This window comes from Chenopodium album, chromosome 19, assembly GCF_948465745.1.
Source record: "Chenopodium album chromosome 19, dcCheAlbu1.1, whole genome shotgun sequence".
Classification (NCBI taxonomy): domain Eukaryota; kingdom Viridiplantae; phylum Streptophyta; class Magnoliopsida; order Caryophyllales; family Amaranthaceae; genus Chenopodium; species Chenopodium album.
In genome coordinates this window covers 39,728,969-39,751,435 of record NC_137852.1, presented here as the reverse complement: position 1 = coordinate 39,751,435, position 22,467 = coordinate 39,728,969, and the positions used below count along the sequence as shown (strand labels likewise).

The following is a 22,467-nucleotide window of genomic DNA, read 5'->3' as shown; positions in this document are numbered from 1 at the left end:
TTTATATGATACAGTATAGTTTTATTATCATGCTATAGTATAATATGATATAAATCGTATAAGTGTAAATATTTCTTGACCCTTGCCTGAAGATTAAGCCAAAGGTTTTGTCCTTAATATAATTGTATAATATAAAGTTTTAGGAATATTATGTTATGGGGTGATTGGGGTACCAATAAATTAGGGTAAGTTGAAGTGGGGTGCACTCTATTTGCACGTGCATGTTACAATTATCCAACCTTTTTAAGAGAAAAGGTGGTGATATGATTTGAACAATCCCTAAACAAGATCCTGAAATCGGATTTCCAAAGATTTGGGATTTTTATTTTATTTTGATTTTGGATTGGAAATTGAAGATGGCAAAAATCGAAGTGAGTGATGATACATGAAATTTGCAAAATGAGAGAATTGCAACTTCTTAAAATTTTTGAGTTCCTACGTATTATGGGAAGTAAATGCCTTACCTCCCCTAGGTCAATCACAATTTGTATAAATACAAATTTGGCTAATTATTAGGGAAAAGAAAAAGAAAAAGAAAAAAAAAAGAAAAAAAAAAAAGAGGTTACTTCCTATGAAATGTAAATTACCACATGAATTTAATATCCAACGCACAAACAACACTCCATGTAATACAATAATGACCAAATGAAGGAAATATAATTTAAAATAGTACCGTAGAATATTTCTTTAAGGAAAAGAAAAAGAAAAAATAGGGTAGTGCATCATCTAAAAATGGAAGTATATGCTTATGCAAGCACTCACTTCAGTCACATGTAAACATATTTTTAATTTTGGTGATTAATAAATGGAAGTATATGCTTCTGTGCTGCAATATGTGGAAACTCTGCTCTACTCCGCTGAAATTTGCTCTACTTTGATGAAATATGCTCTGCCCAGAAGCTCAAAAGAATAGAGCCTACTCCTTCTATTGACATATGATTTTAGGATGAAACTTCATTAAGCTTGTAATGGATTCTCTCCCTTGATGACTGGTATGACCCATATTCGAATTAACACAATAAGGGTCTGTTCACATTTACTTAATTTCAGTTCAGTTCAGTTCAGTTCAGCTCCAATCAGTTCAGTTCAGTTCCAATCAGTTCAGTTCAGCTCTTAATTTCTCTCTCACATAAAATATTCATTTCAGCTCAATTCAGTTCAGTTCAGTTCCAATCAGTTCAGTTCAGTTCAGCTCAATTCAGTAAATATGAACAGACCCTAAGTCTACATTACTTATATAGATCAACATTTGATAGAAAGGGTGTCCAACAACCAAGAGCGGAACTGATTATGCTAACGTACGTTGGATTAGACTGAACGAATAAATTTGTCCGATTTCTGGTTGAGAAATATTAAAACTCGATTTTCGATTCAGTCCTGTTTAAACTCCTTATAAGAACATATCATGAAACGTACATATTTTCATTTTCCTTGTTTAAAATTATTAAAAGCTTCTGCAATGTGTGAATATTACCTCTAAAGTGCTATAAATATTTTTATATTATGAGCTATTTAATTTTAAACGCTCAAAATAGGCATTAAATAAACATAATTCTTATATTAATTTTTCATTTTTTTCATTTTATTATATTTTTTTTGTATATATATATATATTGACAAAGTATGAATTATTTTCATTATGTATGTAATTATTATTTTAAAATAATATTTTCTTAAAAAATAACAATAAGGTTCAACAAATGTAGATGGTGGGGTTTTAACTAGATATAAAAGTTGTCAAGTGAGTTCTAATTCTTCACCATCTCCAGTAGATAATTATGTTTAACAATAAAACATGCACGTCCACACTATACCTATACACTGTACATGACATTTTCTATGGTGTACTTTATATTTTATACATACCTGGTACCTTATAAGACTCGATCCCTATTTTGTTCACTTTATTTCACTTTTTCATGAACTGATGCGGATTTTAGTCCGATTTTGTATAGAATGCAACCGCGATTGTGGTTTGATGGCTTTGTGAATTATAGTGATGAAAGTAAATGGATAGTACTCTAATTCTCGCAGGATTAGAGGGTCTCTTCCTAGTCGCAACTAGAAGATGATCACAAGTCGCAACAAGTGATGTTTTTCATTAACAATCAAACGAGCAACGCTCACAAATGATTAATTCCCAAAATCAAACTCTGAATTTTATTGCTAATTATGTGGCCTATTTATAGGTTTTACAAGGAAAAGATAAAATAGATAGGTACCTAATCCTATTAGGTTTAGGAAACTAATTCTACTCTAACTTGAAATCCTAATAACCCACATTAAACTAGCTAACTACCTTAAAAAACTATTTAAGGAATCCTAAGGTGCGCGTGCTTAAAACAAGAAAAATCCTTTCAAGTGAAAGGTAACAACTTGTAAGCAAAAATCTATCTAAAGAAACTTTCAAAATTATCAAGAAAGGAAATCTTGGATGCTCCCGCATCATGAATGATCTTGCATAGCTAATGATGAAATGGGCCCGAGCACAAGGAAAATAGGGGATCCTACTCCGCGATCCTCTCGAACTCTATTTCCCTTCTTAACAATCTACAAGATAATCTTGGTAAGAACATCTCAATAACTTGGTTGTTAAAGGAAATTAGGGAAGTGGGGGCTACGTTCCAAAGATGTTCAATCTTAAAAGTCCCAAGAGGTTAGGTTCAAAGGGCAAACGACATTGCAAGAAGATGTCGGTTTACCCTTTCTAGTTATTTGTAGCTTTGTTGTTTTTGCATTTGCTATTGAAAAACAAAAAAAACGAGTGTCTCAAGACATTAGATAACAATTTAGCGCCTGTTCACTTCACCTTAATTTCAGTTCAGCTCCAATCCGTTCAGTTCAGCTCCTAATTTCCTTTTCTCATAGAATATCATCAGCTCTATTTAGTTAAGTTCAGTTCCAATCAATTCTGTTCAATACAGCTCCAATCAATTCAGTTCAGGATAAATGCGAACAGACCTCAATGTATTTCTTGCAATGGTATTTCAATAAGTATGATTGATGATTATTTTCACTTTTAATCAACACCCGGAACATCCATTAGCTTTTTAGCTTAAATATACTCATTTCAATGCCAATTTTTTAAAATAGATATGTTGAGGCATTATTTTGGAAAGATCTTATAGATCACGATGGGCCCTAAGGCTACCCAAATGTGGAATTATGTACTATATATAGATATGATCAGTGATTATAGCAAATAATAAATTTGAAGTTGTTAGCTGTATTTCCGAATTTAAGGCACTAATATCTTACACAAAATAATGAAATAATCAATTAAAGGAGCAGGCGAATCAAAAATGCATGGGTATATGCCCACATTTTCATGTATCCTGTTACTATTGCCCACATGTCTTGTATTATTCGAATCAACTCTAATTTGTCTCCATTTTCATGATCTTATCCATTCTAAATATTAGGTAATATACGATTTTTATGATTCTCTATCTTAGAATTTTTGGTCAATTGGACTCAAATCATGTTTGAGTACCCCATGTAATCAAATGCCAAGCCAATTGTTAGTCAACACATTTTATTGGTTGTGATAGGAGTGTCTTCCTATATATACTATTCAAAAGCTATACTTTATCTGATTCGTTTTTTTTAGTCGACACTTTTTTTTATGTTTGTCGGTGCATTTATTTCAACGATCAATATCTTTAATTATCAATATAAAAAAATATAAAAAGTTAATATTACTAAAATATATTATGAGACAGTCTTAACAAGAGTACAAGACTCCATATGGTTATGTTTATCGTAAATTCGTAACTATAAATCACAAAATTTAATCAAAGTAAAATTTACAAATAGTATTAAAACCCAAAATGCAGGCTCATGGGTGGGCTTACTTTGTGGTTGGACTTGTTGGACCAATGATTCTTTGGGCCAACATATTAGTTTGACATTTTCTTGGAATTTTTTTATTCTTTTTATCATGTAATCAATGATAAACAAAGTATGCTATAATGATCCAGGAAACGCGAAAGTGTTTGTGTAAGCTAACATGGGTCATTAGCTTGTGTGTGGACATTGTTTTTGCAAATCCAAGTCGTTTAAGCTACAAATGAAATTCTTGCTACCCAACATAAGCTCATCTTTATCCTATACTAGCATAGCATGAGTCATTAGCTTGTGTGTGGACATTGTTTTTGCAAATTAGCATAATATCGCGATAATCCAACATAAGTTTTGATCCACTTAATTTTACCTACCAAAATTTCTAAAAAATTTTAAGTATTTCAGCTGGCATGACACATGGAACGCGACATGGCCCCTAATTATGAAAAATCAATAAAACAATTCACTTGAGTGCGAACCCTCTAGGTACAAAAGGTGGGCTTGTAAGGCCTAACTCATGCCCAACTTTATGTCCATGGAAGGAGTTACGCCTAATGATTGTAATGAATGGTGTCAAAGGTTGAATCAGATTGGGTTAAAAACATGATAGGTTAATTTATGTTTTGGATTTAATTAGGGTCTGTTCACATTTACTGAACTGAATTGATTGGAGCTGAACTGAACTGAACTGAACTGAAATTAACTGATTGGAGCTTAACTGAACTGAACTGATTGGAGCTAAACTGAACTGAACTGAAATTAACTGATTGGAGCTTAACTGAACTGAACTGAAATTAAGTAAATGTGAACAGACCCTTAGTTTTTAAAATTATTTTTTGTGTTGCACATCATAAGGTAGGAATAAATTGGGATTGCATTTGATTACCGATTGTCCACTTAAAAGTGGGAAAGTATTCAGCTAACATCAAATGGATATCCAATTTTCTCAAATTCATTAATTTAGATTGTGAACGGACTCTCAAGTAAATAGGTAATGCCAATGTTTTATTAGCATAGCTCAGTTTGGGTCAGTAGGGCTGGATTCGGTTTGGTCTAGTCTTATAAGGCCAAATTTAGCATAATTTTAAGGATTTTTTCACATTTGCTACCACCTAAAACACCTCACTTCAGATTCACTACCGTTTTAAAATTTTTTTTTACTTTGCTACCACCCTAAACAGAATTTATTAGAAATTACTACCCATGCTTTACACCGTTACAATTTCCGTCAACATGCCCCCAACCACCCCCTCCCCTCAACTGTCACCCCTCCTCCTCCCCCCTGCTGGCGGCCGACACCCAAAACAACGGCCGACGCCGGCGACCCCACCCTCCTCCCTTTCCCCACCCATGAACTTAACCCCCCTTTCTTTCCCCCACCACGAACCCAACCCCCACCTCCCTTTCCCCCACCCACCGAAGCCAACCCCCACTAAATTCAGCCCCCCTCCCCGTTCCCTCCACCGGAATCGACCCCCCTCCCCCATTTCTACCCTTTTCGACCACCCCTAACCATAAACCACCACCCAAAAACCACTATGAGCGAAACCCTAAAATTCGTTAATAGTGGTTTCGGGCTAGTGGTTTAGGGTTAGGAGTGTCGATTTTTGGGTGGGGGAAGGGGAGGGGGGTCGCTTCCGATGGTGTAAACGGGGAGGGGGTTGATTTCGATGAGGATTGGCTTCGTGGGTGGAGGGTTTGGCTTCGTGGGTGGTGGGGTTTCGTGGGTGAGGGAAAGGGAGGGGGGGTTGGTGTCGTGGGTGGGGAAAAGGGAGGGGGGTGAGGTCGCCGGCGCCGGCCGAATCTTTTGGCGCCGGTCACCGGCAGGGGGGGGGAGGGTGAGGGGTGGCAGTTGAGGGGAGGTGGTGGCAGTGGGGTGGCTGGGGTTTTTTTCATTTTTTTTTTTATTTTTTCTTTTTTTTTTATTTATTTATTATTTTTTTTAAAATAAACTTAACGGAAATCCTAACGGATTCCGTTAAGTGGTAGTGATTTCTAGCAAACTCTGTTTAGGGTGGTAGCAAAGTAAAAAAAAATTTTAAAACGGTAGTGAATCTGAAATGAGGTGTTTTAGGTGGTAGCAAATGTGAAAAAATCCTAATTTTAATGTAAATAGTCTGTGAGATAGGTTTTATAAAGATAACATATTGCCTCTGTTAATCATTAGTTGCAACAAAAGGGTTTTGTTTGTAAGAGATCAAAAATTCTGATATTACAACTAAAAATTAACGGAGGTATTAGCTACTTTCACAAATGTTTACAATTTTAATTCTTTTAACAGTTTTAACTTTGACGTGTTCAACAATACCTTTTGAATAACTTTATGGTTTAACTTCTGTATAAAACATTTATGTATATCAAAATAACTTTTGTTCCTTTTTTTTTTTTTTTTTTAAGGAACCATTAGTCGGGTATTATTATTAAAACAAATCAATCTCCGCCGAAAATTGTCAAACCATATTACGATAACTTATTATCAATTTATTAGGTATTTAAGGTAAGTTTACAATCTAGTACTTCGTAAATTTTTACAGAGTAATTAAAAACTTATGAACGTAAACCAAATTGTCCTCAGTTTCCTGCTCTCTCTCTCGGTTCCTTATTGAAGCGAGCTCCACGTTCTTTATTGAGGCGACTTCAGAAACCTTAGCAGTTTCTTAGGTAAGATTATGTTTCTTTTTGTATTCATTGAATATAAATTTCACAATCTAGGGTTTAATGTCAATTTTATTGTTAGTGTGCTCAATTTAGGGTTATTTAAAGTTGATTCTTGAACTATTGGTTGATTCTTAAAGTATTGGTTGATTCTTGAACTATTGGTAATAATTTTACTAAGGTTATGAAGATTATAACCAGCGATTTTGTTGCTACAGAAGAAAATTATGTGATATTTCTAGCCTAATTTGGTAATTAAATCAAATTTGCCTCTAATCTTAGGATGGAACTACGAAATTGGGCCTTTTCTACATAAAATTATGTGATTTTTCGAGCTTAATATGATATTTGAATCAAGTTTGGTTGCTAATGTGTTCTAGAACCCTTTAATGCTACAATAGAACTATTATATTGGACCCTTTTTTTTTTTTAACCTAAAATCATGTAATTTTTCGAGCCAAATTTGATAATTGAGTCAAGTTTGGTTGCTATTGTGTTGTAGAATCTGAATGCTTTAATGCCAAAATAGAACAATTATGTTGGACCTTTTCTACCTAAATTCATGTAACTTTTTGAGCCAAATTTAATAATTGAATCAAGTTTGGTTGCTAATGTGTTGTAGAACCCTTTAATGTTAGAATAATGGAACTATGATATTGGACCTTTTCTCCTGGGCGGCTGCCCCTCCTGCCCTGGCTCAGGAACGGGCCCGAGCCCTAAACTTAAGCTTATGTGAATTTAGGGTCATTCGAGAGTTGCAAAACATAATCTTGCAATCTTTACTTCGAGGAGCTTAGGTTGCAATATTGCTTTATGTATGAAGTTCTCTTTTTTGAGGAGTTTAATTGGTATTAAGTCGTAAAAAGGAAAAGAAAAGCTCAATTCAATCTTGACCTGAGCTTAAGCTTATGTGTTCGAGCATTACTTTCTTGAATTAGCTTGATGTCGCAACTAAATTGTTTTATCAAAAAACTATTCTGATTACAAAGAGCAATTTATCAAAAATATTATCTTGTTTCGCCAAGGTATATTAATAGATGAACTAGTGATTAAAATTCTAAGCAGTGGTACTCGGTTCTCTTGTTTCAAAATGGGTGTTATACTACTGATATAGTAATGTTTAGATATTTGTCCAGTTTACATATTTTTGGGTTCTGAACTATGCAGGAATGGGCATCGTAGGGTCAGTTATAAGGTTATCTCAGGGCATATTGTTGCTTGCAAATGCAGTGGCGGTGTTAAATGAAGAACGTTTTCTTGCTCCAAGAGGATGGGCCTATGCAGATTCAGTTGGATCAACAAACACATTAAAGAGGCGATTCACACGTCTTGCTTTCAGCCTTCAGTGTTTTCGATTGATTCTGATACTTCTCAACATCGCCTGCATCGGTTACAAGTTTATCTATGGATGATTTCACATGGCAATTAACCATCTCATTTAAACAAGACTCGCGATACTCTCCTTTATGCACTTGCTGTAATTTTAGCTAAACTAGGTTACCCATGACATAGTTAACAATCACGTAAATTGTTGATTATTTGTTCAGGTGTTGCTTGTTCTTGAATAGACAGTGAAGTAAAATGTTAGTATTGATCCAGGTGATCTTTTTAGATTGAAATAGTTGGCGGGATCTACAAGAAATTATATTATATCAGAGTAGTAGTTCAGAATTATAGAGATAAGTATTGAACTGTGTTGAAACATCAAATCGAATATAAGAGTTGCCTTCTCATATTGTATTATGTTGAAACATCTTGGACAACAAATTTTGAACAATATATGATCTGGGTTAGCTGTTACAAAAACTAGTTAATTGGAATCACAACGTTGCTGTCAATTATCCATCAGCAGCGCTATGCAGCAGAACACCAAGTATCGCAGCCTCAAGAATGCGATGAAGAGAATGGTAAGAACAATGGAGCTCGGAAACTGGATCCAATCTTCAACATTAGATGTACAATTCGAATATGCTTTGGCTAATGAATATACAAGAATAGCATCCCATATTCGAAACTGACAGCCTACTCTCGAGTATATACAATTTCTACCTTCTAACATTAAGATGAGCAACCCTGAACTCTGAACTCCCTCTAGAAAAGAAGAAAAGAGGAAGGAAAGCACACACTTTGTTATGAGCAAAAATGAAAAGGGCAAATGACAAGGATTAAGAATGGTCGACCAATTGCTCTACTAATATAAAATTTCTAAACCTAAATTTGTTAACACAAACCGTTCCTGAAGCTTTAATCCTTGTTTTCATAGAATATATGATCTGCCAATTTTCAGCCATATGGGTCAAGGTTAAGCCTTCCTCTATATCAATGTGCTATGCCTTCCCTTCCAACGCCAATACCAGCCTTGTCAACCATGGGAACATCATACTGCTGATATATTCGAGCTCGGTTAGCAGCCCACCATTGCTCTGCTTCCTTTTCACTAAACCTCTTTCGACTGCGTCACAGCAAGGAAAAATAGCTTTGTAAATTAGGGGAAAGAAAACTCACAGAACATAAAAATAAACAGGTTGGAACTTTCAACGAGCCTAAGATGATTAAATTGGAGCACAGTATTTTTTGTGTCTATTGATTACTGCACATTAAGTTTTCAGACAGAGTGTACATTAATTTGGAAGCATTAAACATAACACTTTTTAAGGTAGCAAAACAAATGGTTGGAAGATGTCTGCAACAAATGAGCACTGCAAGTATAGAACCTAGCCTTCTGTTTATAATCAAAGTTGATCAATATATTTTAAATACATTACAGTTCATTGTAGCAAGCCAGCAGATATCAGGTCACAACTCACAAGAAGTGAAATTCATAATGCATGTGCGCACGCGTACACACACACACACAGATGGTGCAACAGAAGGATGTTAGCGGGAAAGCTATGATAGTACCAATCAGACAGCAAAATCAAGTTTATTTGTACATTAAGTGCACATCTACCTAACACTAGATTAACTTAGATTCTTAATCAATAACATCAGCTGTTCCACATATAAGAAAATTTCAATCAACAAATTACCTGAAGCGGACGCGTTTTAAATCTTTAATACCGTCAGGCATTGACACAAGGGTGATGTACACACCAGGCTCGTCTTGCTCTACCCATTCAGATCCATAATTTGCTTCGCTATCAGATGTTCTGTTCTTATTTTTGCATGAAGCCTCCAACTGACCTGTTACAAGGTTATTTGAGGCACGACTGCTGGGAGTAGTCGATCCATTTGAAGAATCATGACGATTTGACCAATTCAAACCAATTTCATGTACAGCCACTGGACTGTTAAGTCGATCCATTACATTTGAAACATCATTCGACAGATTTGGCCCTGGGGAACCTGTTACAGACACCTTGCTGTTTCTTACTGCTCCAAGAGGCAACCTTTCAGCCATTTCCTTCAACTAAAACCAGAGAAAAGCAAAAATGATCAAAGAATATAAATAAACCAGAGAAACCAAAAATGATCAGAGTAGTACTATAAATAATTCTACAACCCCCCTCCCCCCCCCCCCCCCCCCCCCTCCCCCCACAAAAAGATATTTTTTCTTTTTTACAAATTATGATATAAATAGGACTGGAAAAAATAATCTCATCTGACTAGTTTACTTTAATACAATATATCAAGCATCTAATCTGGCTTGTCTTGCTTTTGCATTTTCTGGTTTCGATCATATAGACCTCATCAGCTAGGCTCATCAACTGAGGCATTGGTTGTACTTAACTCTCCTCTGTCATATCTATTTTGAGCCAAACTATAAATAATCCTTTGTAATTGATGAAATATTAATCAACCACATAATCCTAAACAGACGAAGCACTAATTAGATACTCGCCACCACATTTATTTAAGTGCATCACTACATTGTGGATAAAGTTTTATGCAAGTAAACTAAAGTGAGTATTTTAATGAGTAAGTGGGTGAAGTTGAGAGTTATATATGTAAATAAAAGATGAGTGGGAGAGTGTTTTAATAAAAAAAGATGATACTGTGAGTATGTGTGGAGACCATCGGAACAAAGAGAAATGATAAAGAATACAAGTGGGGTAGTGGAAGGTAAGAGAAATAATAAAATACAGAGAGAGATATCCATATATGAAAGATGTACTTATTTAGGTACGGTCATTTTTAGGTAATAAGTGATGCACTTATTGGGATACGGATGGAGTAGCACTGTTGATTTTAGATTATTATCATCTGCACCGGTCCAATATAGTCAGTAAAAAGCCCAGCATCGAAGGTACAGTGCTGGTTCAGATGTAATAGTTCTTAGCTCTTACTTAGATTCCAGCATGAAAAGCCCGTGGAACCATCAACCAATAAAGGGCATCTGATAGTGTACAATTCAACCCTATCAATTACTTGTATACATATATGATATAATACATGAATGATCTGACTATAACAATGACAATAACTTATCGAGATACTGATGAAGTAGCACAGTTTATTTTAGATTATTATCAATTATGCGGAAAGTTTGCATTGTACAAATTGAAGATGTGGCTAAATTTATAAACAAACATCCATCATATAGTTCAGCAGAGGTTCAAATCAATAACCATGTCAGAAAGCATATAGCATATTTTTATGCACTATGATAATAGAAAAAGGCAGCAGTTTTTTCTTTGATAGATAGATATTGTATAAATTGCATTATTGCATTTAGATGGGTATAATCCTTACTTGTGCTGTAAGTGACTTGATTACTTCCTTTGCAGCTTTGCACTTTGCAGTCTCTTCTCCTGCTATTGCTATAGCTTCCTTTAACTGTTTTGAAGTTTTCTCCAGCTCAACATCTTGAAGTTGTGTTTTCCGTGTAAGTTCTTCAACCTGCATTATGAATCAGAAGAGGCAATTAATGCAACATTGTAGATTATAACATGATAGAATAGCTGTTCATTAAAACCAAAGATCCCAAACTTGGGCCCCTTAAATCAATCAATCAAAGCCTTAATCCCATAAGTGGTGTCAGCTACATGAACCAAAACTTGGGCCCCTTGAAGAGGCCTATAAAACAAGTTGCATCTAGGTCACCTAATTCTCCTACAACACAGCCACATCAAGTAGTAGGTTCCACATACTAATATACAAGCTCCAGACTCCCAAAACTTTCAAGGATGCAATCTGGTGCTCTCCGAATAGCTAATACCTTTGACATACTAGATATTGAAAATGTAAAAGAAAAAAGTCTAAAATATAGAGACATTCTTTGTGTGCAAAGAGTAAATGTTACTAGGCTAAAATTTTTAACAGAAAATACCAGATCTGGCATTTGGAATCTCGACTGACTGACTGAGAAAGAGGAAGAGAAAAGGCTCAGGAATACGTTCCCCTTGGAAGATTATTTGTGTACGGCAAAGATTTATTTAAGTTGACCTTCCCATAGTAAAGTATATATAGCTTCTTACAATTTTTTATGACGAACTTTGTATCTTACAAAATGTATCAGTGGCATGTAATACTCAATCTAACCAAATTTCTCATGAGATATGTATTACATGTCTATGCTATGTTTAAAGGGGCAAGGGGGGTGGGAAGATTCATTTTAGTTGGGAAACTACATTTTCTCAAAGGTCATTTTGACCTTGAAAGGGGCAATAAAAAAAGAAATGCCCTGCATAGGCTGCATGCTGAGGAAACAGCAGTTTAAGTGAATTAATAATCATGTGTACCTGAGCTCTAAGTTTCAGAACTTCTTGACTGAGATGATCGTTGGTCCTCTTAGCATCATCCAAAACTTTGTTTGGTGAAGAAAGTACTACCATAGTTGGACTTGGTGTTGCAGCTCGAGGAGGGCTAGAACGTCTAGATGTTGGTGAAGTTGCTCGAGAAACTATGCGTGACCCAGGAAGAGAGGCAGAAAAAAATTTCTTTGATGACCCAGATTTGGAATTGCTAAGTGCACCCCAATGAGTAAATCCATTTGGAAGGGGGGACACTCGACTGCTGTTAAATTCTAATTTCTTGTTCCTCTTGAAAGACAAACTTTCTGTTTCCTTGAAGGAGTCCATTGGAGAATACTTACCTAGCGGCACAAGGGCATGTGGAGCATTTTTGTCCTCATTGTCAATGTTCTGGTTACCTCGCTGATGCATACTTCCTCTCCTACTCAAAGAAGAGATAGACGATGAGTCATTTTCTATGGTTTTCCTTAGCTTTCCAAAGCAATTATCACAGACACGATATGGTTTATTAGGATTAGGCGCCATTGAAGCCTTAAGGGACTTTCTGCTGCTGCATGAGTGACAAAACACAAGGCCACAATTGTAGCAGTTGTGTCTTTTTTTCTTGAAATTGAAAGCTACTCGGCATCCAGAGCACAGAGACTGATCAACACCTGATACCCACTTATGAAGACAAACAGCTGCAGTAAAATTTGTTCCACATGCAATACTTTTGACTTGTTTGTCTTTCAATGCTTCAACTAATGTCGGGCTGTTTTTGTCATCTGTGTCCCCATGACCTAATCTACCATTTGCGCCCTTTCCCCAAGTGTAAACTTCAGTTCTTGAAGTTAAAGCAGCAACATGATAAGCCCCACAAGAGATCTCCTCCACAAAGCTTTTTACAAGCTTTCCATCTACTCGAACAGGTAGCTTCCCGTCTGCTTGAGGATTTCCTAATTGACCATAGACGGGGCTACCCATTGTGTAAACCTGGCCAGTGGTTGTAAGTGCGACAGTCAAGCTATGGCCGCAGGCAACCTGACAAAAATTGGGATCAACCAGGGCTGCAACACAGGTAGGCACAAGTTTTGCTTCCTTATCCCCATGTCCAAGGCGACCCTTATCCCCATCCCCCCAAGTGAACAATTTGCCTGAGGAGCAATTGCTTGAACTTGAATTTCCCACCATAACTTCCACAACTGCAGCAGTATGCCACACCCCACAAGCTGCACGTACTGTTCGCAAGCCCTTTAGAGATTCAACTTCTCTTGGAGCAGAAAAACTTTTACGATCCCCATGGCCAAGTACACCAAAGGTTCCATCACCAAAAGTGAACAGCTGTCCAGCTGAGGTTACAATGGCAGTATGCCAAGGTCCACAGGAAATTGAAGAGACATGTATGCCTTCCAATGGTCCAATCAACCTCTTCGGGATCCAATGACTCATTTCATCACCTTGTCCAGAAAGACCAAAACTGTATTTTCTGCCACCCCATATATACAAATCACCAGAAAGTGATACAGCACAGGAATGATTTTCTCCACAAGCGACAAGTTCAATATTGGTGCTCTTAAGAGCATCAACAAGCTTTGGATGTGAGACATCAGAATCCACACCATGACCAAGTCTGCCTCCTGATTCTTCTCCCCATGTGAAAACCTCTCCTTGTTTTGTCACCAAGGCAGCATGCCTTCCTCCACACGCTATATTCTGAACATCAAGAAGTACAGCCGAGTCCAATGTTTTAGGCCTACATGAGTCCAACTTCACACCCAAAGAACTTTCAATTCTATAGGCTCCACCACCTAGAATACCATCTCCCGTGCCTTCCCCCCAAATGTAAACATCTCCTAGAGCATCACCATCATCATGACCAGAGCCATGGCTCGATGAGCTAACAGCACTTGAAAGACTCACACGAAAAGTATCAGCACCATTACATTTGCTGCGTCCATTTAAGCCATCAAAACCTCCAGAAGAAAAGGAATGGACAGAGCTAGATGCCGATTCTGGGGGCATAAAACTTTTTGCAGGTACTGTATACAAAATTGCATCTGACAGTGCAGTCTCCAAGCCATTTTTTTGAGGACTCTCATAGGGATAAAGGGGATCCAATCCATCCTGATAAATATATAAAAAAATAAATAACAAAAAAAAAAAAAGAATATCTCGTTATTATCACCAGATAGTCAAAATTCAATTAGGTGACCAGCAATAAGGAAACTGCAAAAGACAACCTTTTGTGAACCATCACCACTACCAAAGGGAGAGCTTAAGGGAGAACTCCTCTGGGTTTGAGCCTTTGGGCTATTTGCTTCAGACGAAAGTCCACTTCTTGGATCTACTCTTGGTCTTCGATGATAGCGTGATATTAGTGCTTTTAGGCCAGTAAACCAGACTTCAGCTTCATCTTTATCCTTACAAATCTGCAAATGAACACACCACATTTTTTATTCTGTGTTCTTCAACCTACATAAAACGTAAGAGGAAGCCGAAAGCAGCCTTTTCAACTGGAGGTTATGTAAACAGTGCATGGTCCCAGAAGAATGGAATAGAGCAGGTGCCAGTGGTGCTAATATACCAACTCTTCAAGCAGCCAGCAGAATACATCAAAAAAATCAATGCAGAATTGCAGATAATAAGATGCAGGTTAGAGATGGAACCATTCCATCCATATAGTAGAACAGATCAAAGACCCTTAACAACTATAACAGACACCATAGACACCTGGATGCAACTCGTCACAACTCAGCTACTTCTTAATTCTCTACCTCACATTACAATGAAACATTTGGGCAAATCAGACCAAATACAAATGAAACTCCTAAACACAGTTGGGTTTCTCCTTTAAATCAAACCATCCCAGCTTGAATATAAATTTGTGCAAAATGCAGAAATAAGTACCAAATAAAGTTATTTGATCCACAACTTCACCCTAGAAGGATCTTGTGATGACTAGTGATGTCAAGCATCAATATTTCTCAATATAAAGCTGCTCAAAATCCTATATGCCCAAAATTTCTGGAAAGCACTCCATAAAATATTGGAGTTTGGGTTTCAACATATCTTGATACTTCAACGTGCATTTACAACGTTAAGGTACGAAAAAAGGGGTCAGGGGAAGAGGGGTAGCCCCTACCAGGCTCCAAAGGGGTAAATTAAAAAAAATAATAACAATAATAAAAAAAATTTGTTCATATAACTTGGTTTAGATCAATGCGTGGCATGTTCAAATAGTAAAAATAATGCAGGGTTTGCCAGAGGTCCCACCCAGGTTATAGGATCAGAAGCTTATTTATGTTTTTACTTCTCTCCTTCCAAGTTCTTTTCAAATGTTCCCTTTCCCGACCACAATCCCCCTCACCCCCCCCCCCCCCCCCCACCCCCCAATTATAAATTAAAAATAAAAAAAGAAATTGGTTTCGTTTTTAGTTACCAAGTTACATAGGATTGACAGGGCAGATTGAATAAGACAAATATATGACCACTCAAGGAGTTCAGTAAATTGGTTGCTTTCATCTAAAACAAAAGTACAAAGATAGAATTTATGGAGATAACTCACCACATCCAAAGAACGATCACTGTATATAAGAGAAAATGACTGATATTCCTTCTCAGGACGGGGATATCTCTGAAAAATAGGCTGCATAAGAAAGCATTAATCAATATAAGCTTATATCTTTAATATATTTAAGAGATAATCATTACATTTGTGTCTTGTCTTGACATCCAGACAAGTAAAAATATGGATGGTGGTAAGGGAGGATAGAAAACCTCCTTTATCTGAAGATAAAGTGTGATATATAGTCTGACATACTGTTAACTCAGCACAATGTTTTCCAGTAAGCAAGCAAGAATAGGAAAAAAATTCTACACCTATTGGTTGAAAGATGCATAAGTATTAGATATTGATGCTGAAAACTCCCTCAAACCCTTCTTCTCTCCTTTTCCTAAAACCAATGTGTTTGTGAGCGTAAAATATATTGGACAATACTTTACAGAAACTAGAAACAAAAAGGCAACAGTATCTCTACAAAGCATGAATTCAAGTAAGTGGCCAGGACATAGTGGGACATTAAAGCAGGTTGCAGATAACACAATAACATTGGTAATATCTTCAGCAGTAGTATAGACTTAGCAACTTATGCATTATTCAAAATTAAGAGTCAGTTCATCCTAAAGCTCAATGATCTATTACAAATTAGCTTTAACCCACCCCTTTTTCCACAGTATCCATTTATTTTGCTTGAGGAATCAGGTACTTTTTCCGTAAAAGTTGATGGCATATATACATGAGAAACTTTTTTAGAATGAAGCACTAATTAAAAAATGTACCACCTTGAGGTTAACCAGTACCACTAAAGCACTGATAATTTGCAAACAACTGCACAAAGTAGGCCATAACATTCAAGATGATGTCAAGGAAAAATGCTTACTGTGCGCTGTCCAGGAATTATTCTGGAAACGTGACTGAGCTTTAGATGTTTCTCCTCATTCCCAGAGTACCATACTAGAACAGATTCATCCTGAAATATATAAAATTGTAAATAATGTAACAACAGCATTAGACTTACAAAAGATTCAGCTTTCAGCAGCTCAAAATCAGGACAGCATTTAATTTGAAAGGTAAAACACGTGGGAAATGTATATTACTTTGGTGTAGAAGGATTTAGGTTAGAGAAGAAAGTGTATCACATGAGAACAGATACATTAGTTGAAGGATTAAATGTACTAATGATTTTTATACTTTGCCTTCTTTCACAAAAGTTATACAATGCTCCTTACTATTCTTCAGTTCACCAACTAATATAACAAAAATCAATTAATGAGGGAAACAAAAAGAAAGAAATTAACTCAAGATAATAGAAACGATCACTCATGTTACTGAGCTAACCAATCCACAAAACAGATCATGCAAAGATTAAAAATGACTGAAGATAACATAATTTCCAAAAAATACAGCAACACTCGTGCACAGAAGGAGGACTAGAGCAAACACCATCAGGACCTTCACGCCTCAGTAAATAATTTTAAGTTGCAAGAACTTGTAATCAATTGAACCATTTGAAAGTTTCAAGCACAAAATTCTACCTCCACACATGAAGTGCTTAATCTATAAGATATGGAAGCTCTTGTAGAAATCATTGCAACATTTCTTAGTGGTGCTTATACAATGATTTATTCATGTGAGAGATGCAGCTGCACCAAACAATGCAAAAACAGGGAAATTGGTGGAAAGGTAATTTGAGGGGGAAGAGATGATATAATAGAGCCTAAACCTTAACCTTTGCAGCATCTTGAATTGACACTTTATGTTATATTTTAATTATTAATGGATTCTAGTGATCAAACCATGTCCATGTGAACAGGGAACAGCATTCCCTTCAAAAAAAAAAAAAAAAAAAAAAAAAAAAAAAAAAAAAAAGAAATATTCGTCTATAATTTAATGACATCACTACCACTAGGATTTCAGAGAATGTTAGGAGTAGTGGAAGCGAAAACAAATATATAAGATATGAATAATCAAAGGTGCGAACAAGTACACAACAAATGCAATTTTACATGAAAAAGCCTCCCCTCACCAAAAGAGAGGAAAAACCATCAACTTTTGAGGAGCAACTCCCTTTAGCGACCTCTCACAGCTCCCCCAATATTACAATTTCCAATACAATCAGAACTAAGAAATTTGCAACTTGCAAGCGATATCAGAAAACCTCTAAGTAAAACAGATCATGAAGTCAGTAGCATCTGCATTGACATGCAGAAACTTGCACCAAACGTGCTGGCCTTCAAACCACAAGCAGTAGCTCTTGTTTGCCTCTGCAAGCCTTTGCAAGGACTAGCCACTTTGTGCACAGACGTGCAACTTATGTTTGTCGAATATTCTCACTTACTTACAATCTCTATCATGACTCTTAACTACAAAGTAAAAATTCAAACCCACCAGGTGTCCCAATCCCCCATCTTCCCAAGCTTGTCACTGTGTTGGGCTTACCTTAGTTAACAGGGGAAGTATCCATCAAAAGGTTTAATGTTTAAGGCCACTAGTGTTGATTCTGCATTTACAGGCTCAGAAGTAAAAAGAAGGGCACTCCATAAAGTATAAGCAGCAATTTGGGCATCAAGATTTCCATTACAACAACCACAATTACAGGAAAGTATTCATCAAAAGGCCCAAGGCCATTCACTCATGCTGATTCTGTACATGCTCACTAGTTTAAGGGGCACTCTAACGAGTAAAAAGAGCATGTGGTTTTCCAAACCATCTGCAAAGATAGTATAAGAAATCCTGTCCCTTTGATTTATCTAAAGATGAAGTAATTAGCTAAGATAAAAGGAAGAAAATGTTCGATGACAATCACAAGAGAACAAATAACTATTGATAAAATGATGAGATAATTTCAAGTAAAATACAAAGTCACAAACATAAAATTACATAAGAAACTGTAGAATTTTTTTTATAGAAAATGATAAGCAAAATGAATCAGTATAATATATGCCAGTTCATAAACAACCTATGTTCAAGAAATGTATGCATCCATTGTACCAAGATATACATCTTACACGGTGCAAGAAAATGAAAATGTGAAAGTGAAGATTTGCGCATAACAAAGAAAATATTAACCATCCAATAAGATGTAAAAATGAGCTAAATTTACAGAAATTCTATAAAATTAGCTTACATTAGACAATCTAAATGGGCAGAACTTCGGCTTTCCTCTACGCCCGTACTTCAGTAAATTTGTTCCCTTCTTCAGAGCAGTGATTGCCTACAATAGATAAACAAGTAAAATGGCTTTCTTTAGAAACTTGGAATTTTAGCCAGGACAAAAGGATCAGTGCATAACAAGAGCTTAACATTAACAATGAATGCTTCAAAATTTTATAAAAAAATGAAAAATGAAAAATAAAGTTACTCCCATTAGATAATCTTCAAGTTTTCAAGATTAGGCAATGTCAACTATCTAAGCTAGCAAACACAAATCATCCATTATTGGTTGCCCTCATTTTTTCACACGTCAAATACACGAATGCATTTTATCAATCTTTTTCTTACTGGCAGTTATAGAAACAAATCATTTATTTTACTAACGGTGAGTAGTGAAATATAGAAATGAAATCAATATTGTATAACATACTTTTGATGGATTCTATCCCACCAAGGCATCCCCTGTTACAAAAATGACCTCTTTGTGATTGTTGAGTCCTCGTATGAACAGCAGCCGCAAAGAAGAAAATGTGTAAGATCAAACAAACCGAAGAGATAAATACTATTGACGCAAACCATCCCCTAAGATGCACTAACTTCCATCATTTGCTAATAACTGTCCATCAGTTACTTTTGTTGGAATGAGTTCAAACATGCACAAACTCATGCAGGTGGTGTGGGTTACTAGAAGGCAGAATGTCAAAACGAGACTAAATTGGTTACCACAAACTCATCCTTATCCTCCCAGCCATTTGATGCCATGAGGTTCAAATTTTCCACAATTCTAGTTGATTCATAAGGTAGAGGCGGTCCAAAAAGTGAACATCAGCAGTATGATAAAGCTACATAATACAATATGCTCCAAAGAACATCGTATATGATATTGAAATGATATGATGGCAATCTAGATTAGCTAAATCTTAAATCATCTTCATGCTACAAATGTGAACCATTATTACGGAAACTAGAGGTAGCAGTCATAGCTGGGTCTTTTCACATAGAGTTATAATCATTGAGCTTACTTCATTATCCAAACTTATATTAAATCCAGATATTTCAAATCATTCACTCTCCTAACCCTCACTGATCGACCAAAATCAAAATCACATCAAACAACGACCTCGTGAAATGTCGTGGCTCGTATTTCCCGAAACAATCAAATGATTGCTCCAAATGGCTCCAGTTTCAAACAGACAACCATAAGAAGCCATTATAACGTGTTAATCGTGGCGGATTGAAGACAATAATTGAATATAAAAATTCAACTTATAAGCATGTTCAAAATCACAAGTAAACGTGCCAGCATCTAGATGTCGTTTAGTACGCCCAAATTTAGCAGAAATATATATAGAAACAAATAATTTCTTCAAATACAACGAATAATTCTTCTCCTACAAAAATAATACTAATATATTATCCAATAATCATCAGAATAATTGCACTATTATTGAGAATCTAGTACGCAGAAATCCGTACCAAATAATGCATGAAAAATCATCCAAAAAAAATTCAAAAAATAATATAAAAAATAAAATCAAATAATAAAATAGTGAAATTACCAACTCAATATCTCTCTCCACAGGTCCAGCTCTAGCTTGATCGGCATTCATGGTAGTCTACCTCCAACAACAGTAATCACCATTCACCGACCACTTCCTCTCTCTAAAACCGCAAATTCCGCCATAGTTTTTCTACTCAAAATCAGTCATCAAAACACTCACATTTTGTGCTTCAAACAGTTCACTGAGCTTCAGATTCATTCAAATTACAGCTCAAAAATGGAGAAATTTGTACCAAAAAAGAAAGAATCACTGGAACAAAAAAAATCAAAAATCGATAGTACAAATTTACAGCAAAAAGCAGAAAATTAGGGTTAAAATTCGATCGATGAAGCTGAAGAAGAGAATATGATGAATGAAGTTAGGGTTTCGTAAGAGAAGAAATTCGAGGCAAGTGGAGAGTATCAAAGAATTTGGGGAAGAATTGAGAGGAGAGAGAAAGAAAAGGAAAAAGAAAAAGAAAAGGAGAGAATTTCTTTTTTTTTTTTTTTTTTTTTGAAGTATCAACAGTGAGTAAAAAAAAAAATGAGTCCTTGAGCTACTGGAAGGAGTCAAAAAAAATGTTGGGAGGAGAGAGAAAGAGAGAAAAAGAAGGAGGTGATTTAGCTAAGTATAATTAGTAGTAGTAATAAACTAATATTAGTCAATTAGATTAGACTAATACTAGTTGATTTAGTTATTTTAGTTATAGTTTTAATTCTATTTATAATTAATTATTTGGAAGGCTTAAAAGCTTGTTGCTGGCTAATATGTGTAGGGTATGAGAGATATTCTACTCGGTCAAATTTCATCGTTTTTTTTAAATTTGCTACATTTTCCTAAAATGGAAATGTCTTGATACTTGTAATCGAGGTATGTAAGTTTGATATGGTTAAATAACAGTATTACTCTTGAACACCCGTCTCACCTAGCAGCAATCACTAGTCTCTATTTTGTAATAGGTAAAGCGTCTAACCAGCCAATTTGCGTGATGAGTAAACGAATGGAAAATTTAAGAAAATGGGAGGAAGACTAGAAATGGGACAATTTAGGACATAAGAAAAACTAGTCTATCCTTCCAATGATGTGTTCTACTCAAGTTTGATTGAGATCATATCCATTGTGCGCACGAAATTACTAATGTTCGTAAAAGTTTACTATTTTTAAAACTAATATATAATATATATTTTTTTTATCTTGTGATTATTGTTGTGAAAAAAATAAAGTCCTATTACTTTCTTAATATGATAATGCATATGAAATGAGTAACAGATTTAATCTTAGATATATTTCCTTATAATATCATACGTCAAATTATTTATGTTATCTGGAATATAATATTTGATCTTGAGATTTTTAACATCTTTTTGTTTCAATAAAGTTACAATTCTTTTTAACAAAATATTTGTTCAAATTTATAAAAATATGTGTAAGACTAATGGCATGTTCATATTTACTTAATTTCAGTTCACTTCAGCTCCAACCAATTCAGTTCAGTTCAGTTCAGTTCAGCTCCTAATTTCCTTCTCTCATAAGATATTCATTTCAACTCAGTTCAGTTCAACGCCAATCCATTCACTTCAGCTCTAATCAGTTCAGTTCAGCTCTAATTAGTTCAGTTCAGTTCAGCTCAATTTAGTAAATGTAAACAGACCCTTAATCTTTTATAACCAAAACTAAGGCCCTGTTCTTTTCACCTTAAAAAAATAATATTAAGTAAAAATAATTTCAGTTCAGTAAAAATAAGTTCAGTAAAAATAATTTCAGTTCAGTAAAAATAAGTTCAGTTCAGTAAAATTCAGTTTTCTTAAAAAAGAATTATAATAGAAAATCTGTAAAAAAAATAATTTCAGTTCTATAAAAATAATTTAATTTCAGTAAAAATAATTTCAGTTCAGTAAAATTAAGGTCAGTTCAGTAAAAATAAGTTCAGTTCAGTAAAAATAATTTTAGTTCGGCAAAATTAAAGTGAATCAAACAGGGCCTAACATTTGTCAACCTTAACATTTTTATAAAAAAAAGTTGTTTCTTTCCCTACCCTTAATTA

General features: G+C 35.3%; 1 protein-coding gene across 1 annotated transcript; it reads right to left on the bottom strand.

The window, feature by feature from the left end:
- Positions 1-8,202: 8,202 nt before the first annotated feature.
- On the bottom strand, positions 8,203-20,930 carry LOC145593664 (PH, RCC1 and FYVE domains-containing protein 1-like). The gene is made up of 9 exons (XM_081649962.1): positions 20,442-20,930; positions 18,857-18,943; positions 16,610-16,699; positions 15,736-15,816; positions 14,411-14,599; positions 12,180-14,294; positions 11,191-11,337; positions 9,528-9,907; positions 8,203-8,950 (listed from the first exon to the last, which is right to left on the bottom strand). Exons 1-9 carry the CDS (start codon positions 20,490-20,492, stop codon positions 8,818-8,820), a joined length of 3,273 nt encoding a protein of 1,090 aa, XP_081506088.1. The 5' UTR covers positions 20,493-20,930; the 3' UTR covers positions 8,203-8,817.
- Positions 20,931-22,467: the final 1,537 nt, after the last annotated feature.

What these genes read in the sequence shown, in the direction of transcription:
- LOC145593664 (XM_081649962.1), bottom strand. Translation starts at nt 20,492, where the DNA reads ATGAATGCCGATCAAGCTAGAGCTGGACCTGTGGAGAGAGATATTGAG. An exon ending in TAATTCCTGGACAGCGCACA is followed by an intron (nt 15,817 to 16,609) that starts GTAAGCATTTTT and finishes TTTCTTATGCAG; the next exon opens with CCTATTTTTCAGAGATATCC. An exon ending in GTGATCGTTCTTTGGATGTG is followed by an intron (nt 14,600 to 15,735) that starts GTGAGTTATCTC and finishes GTTCATTTGCAG; the next exon opens with ATTTGTAAGGATAAAGATGA.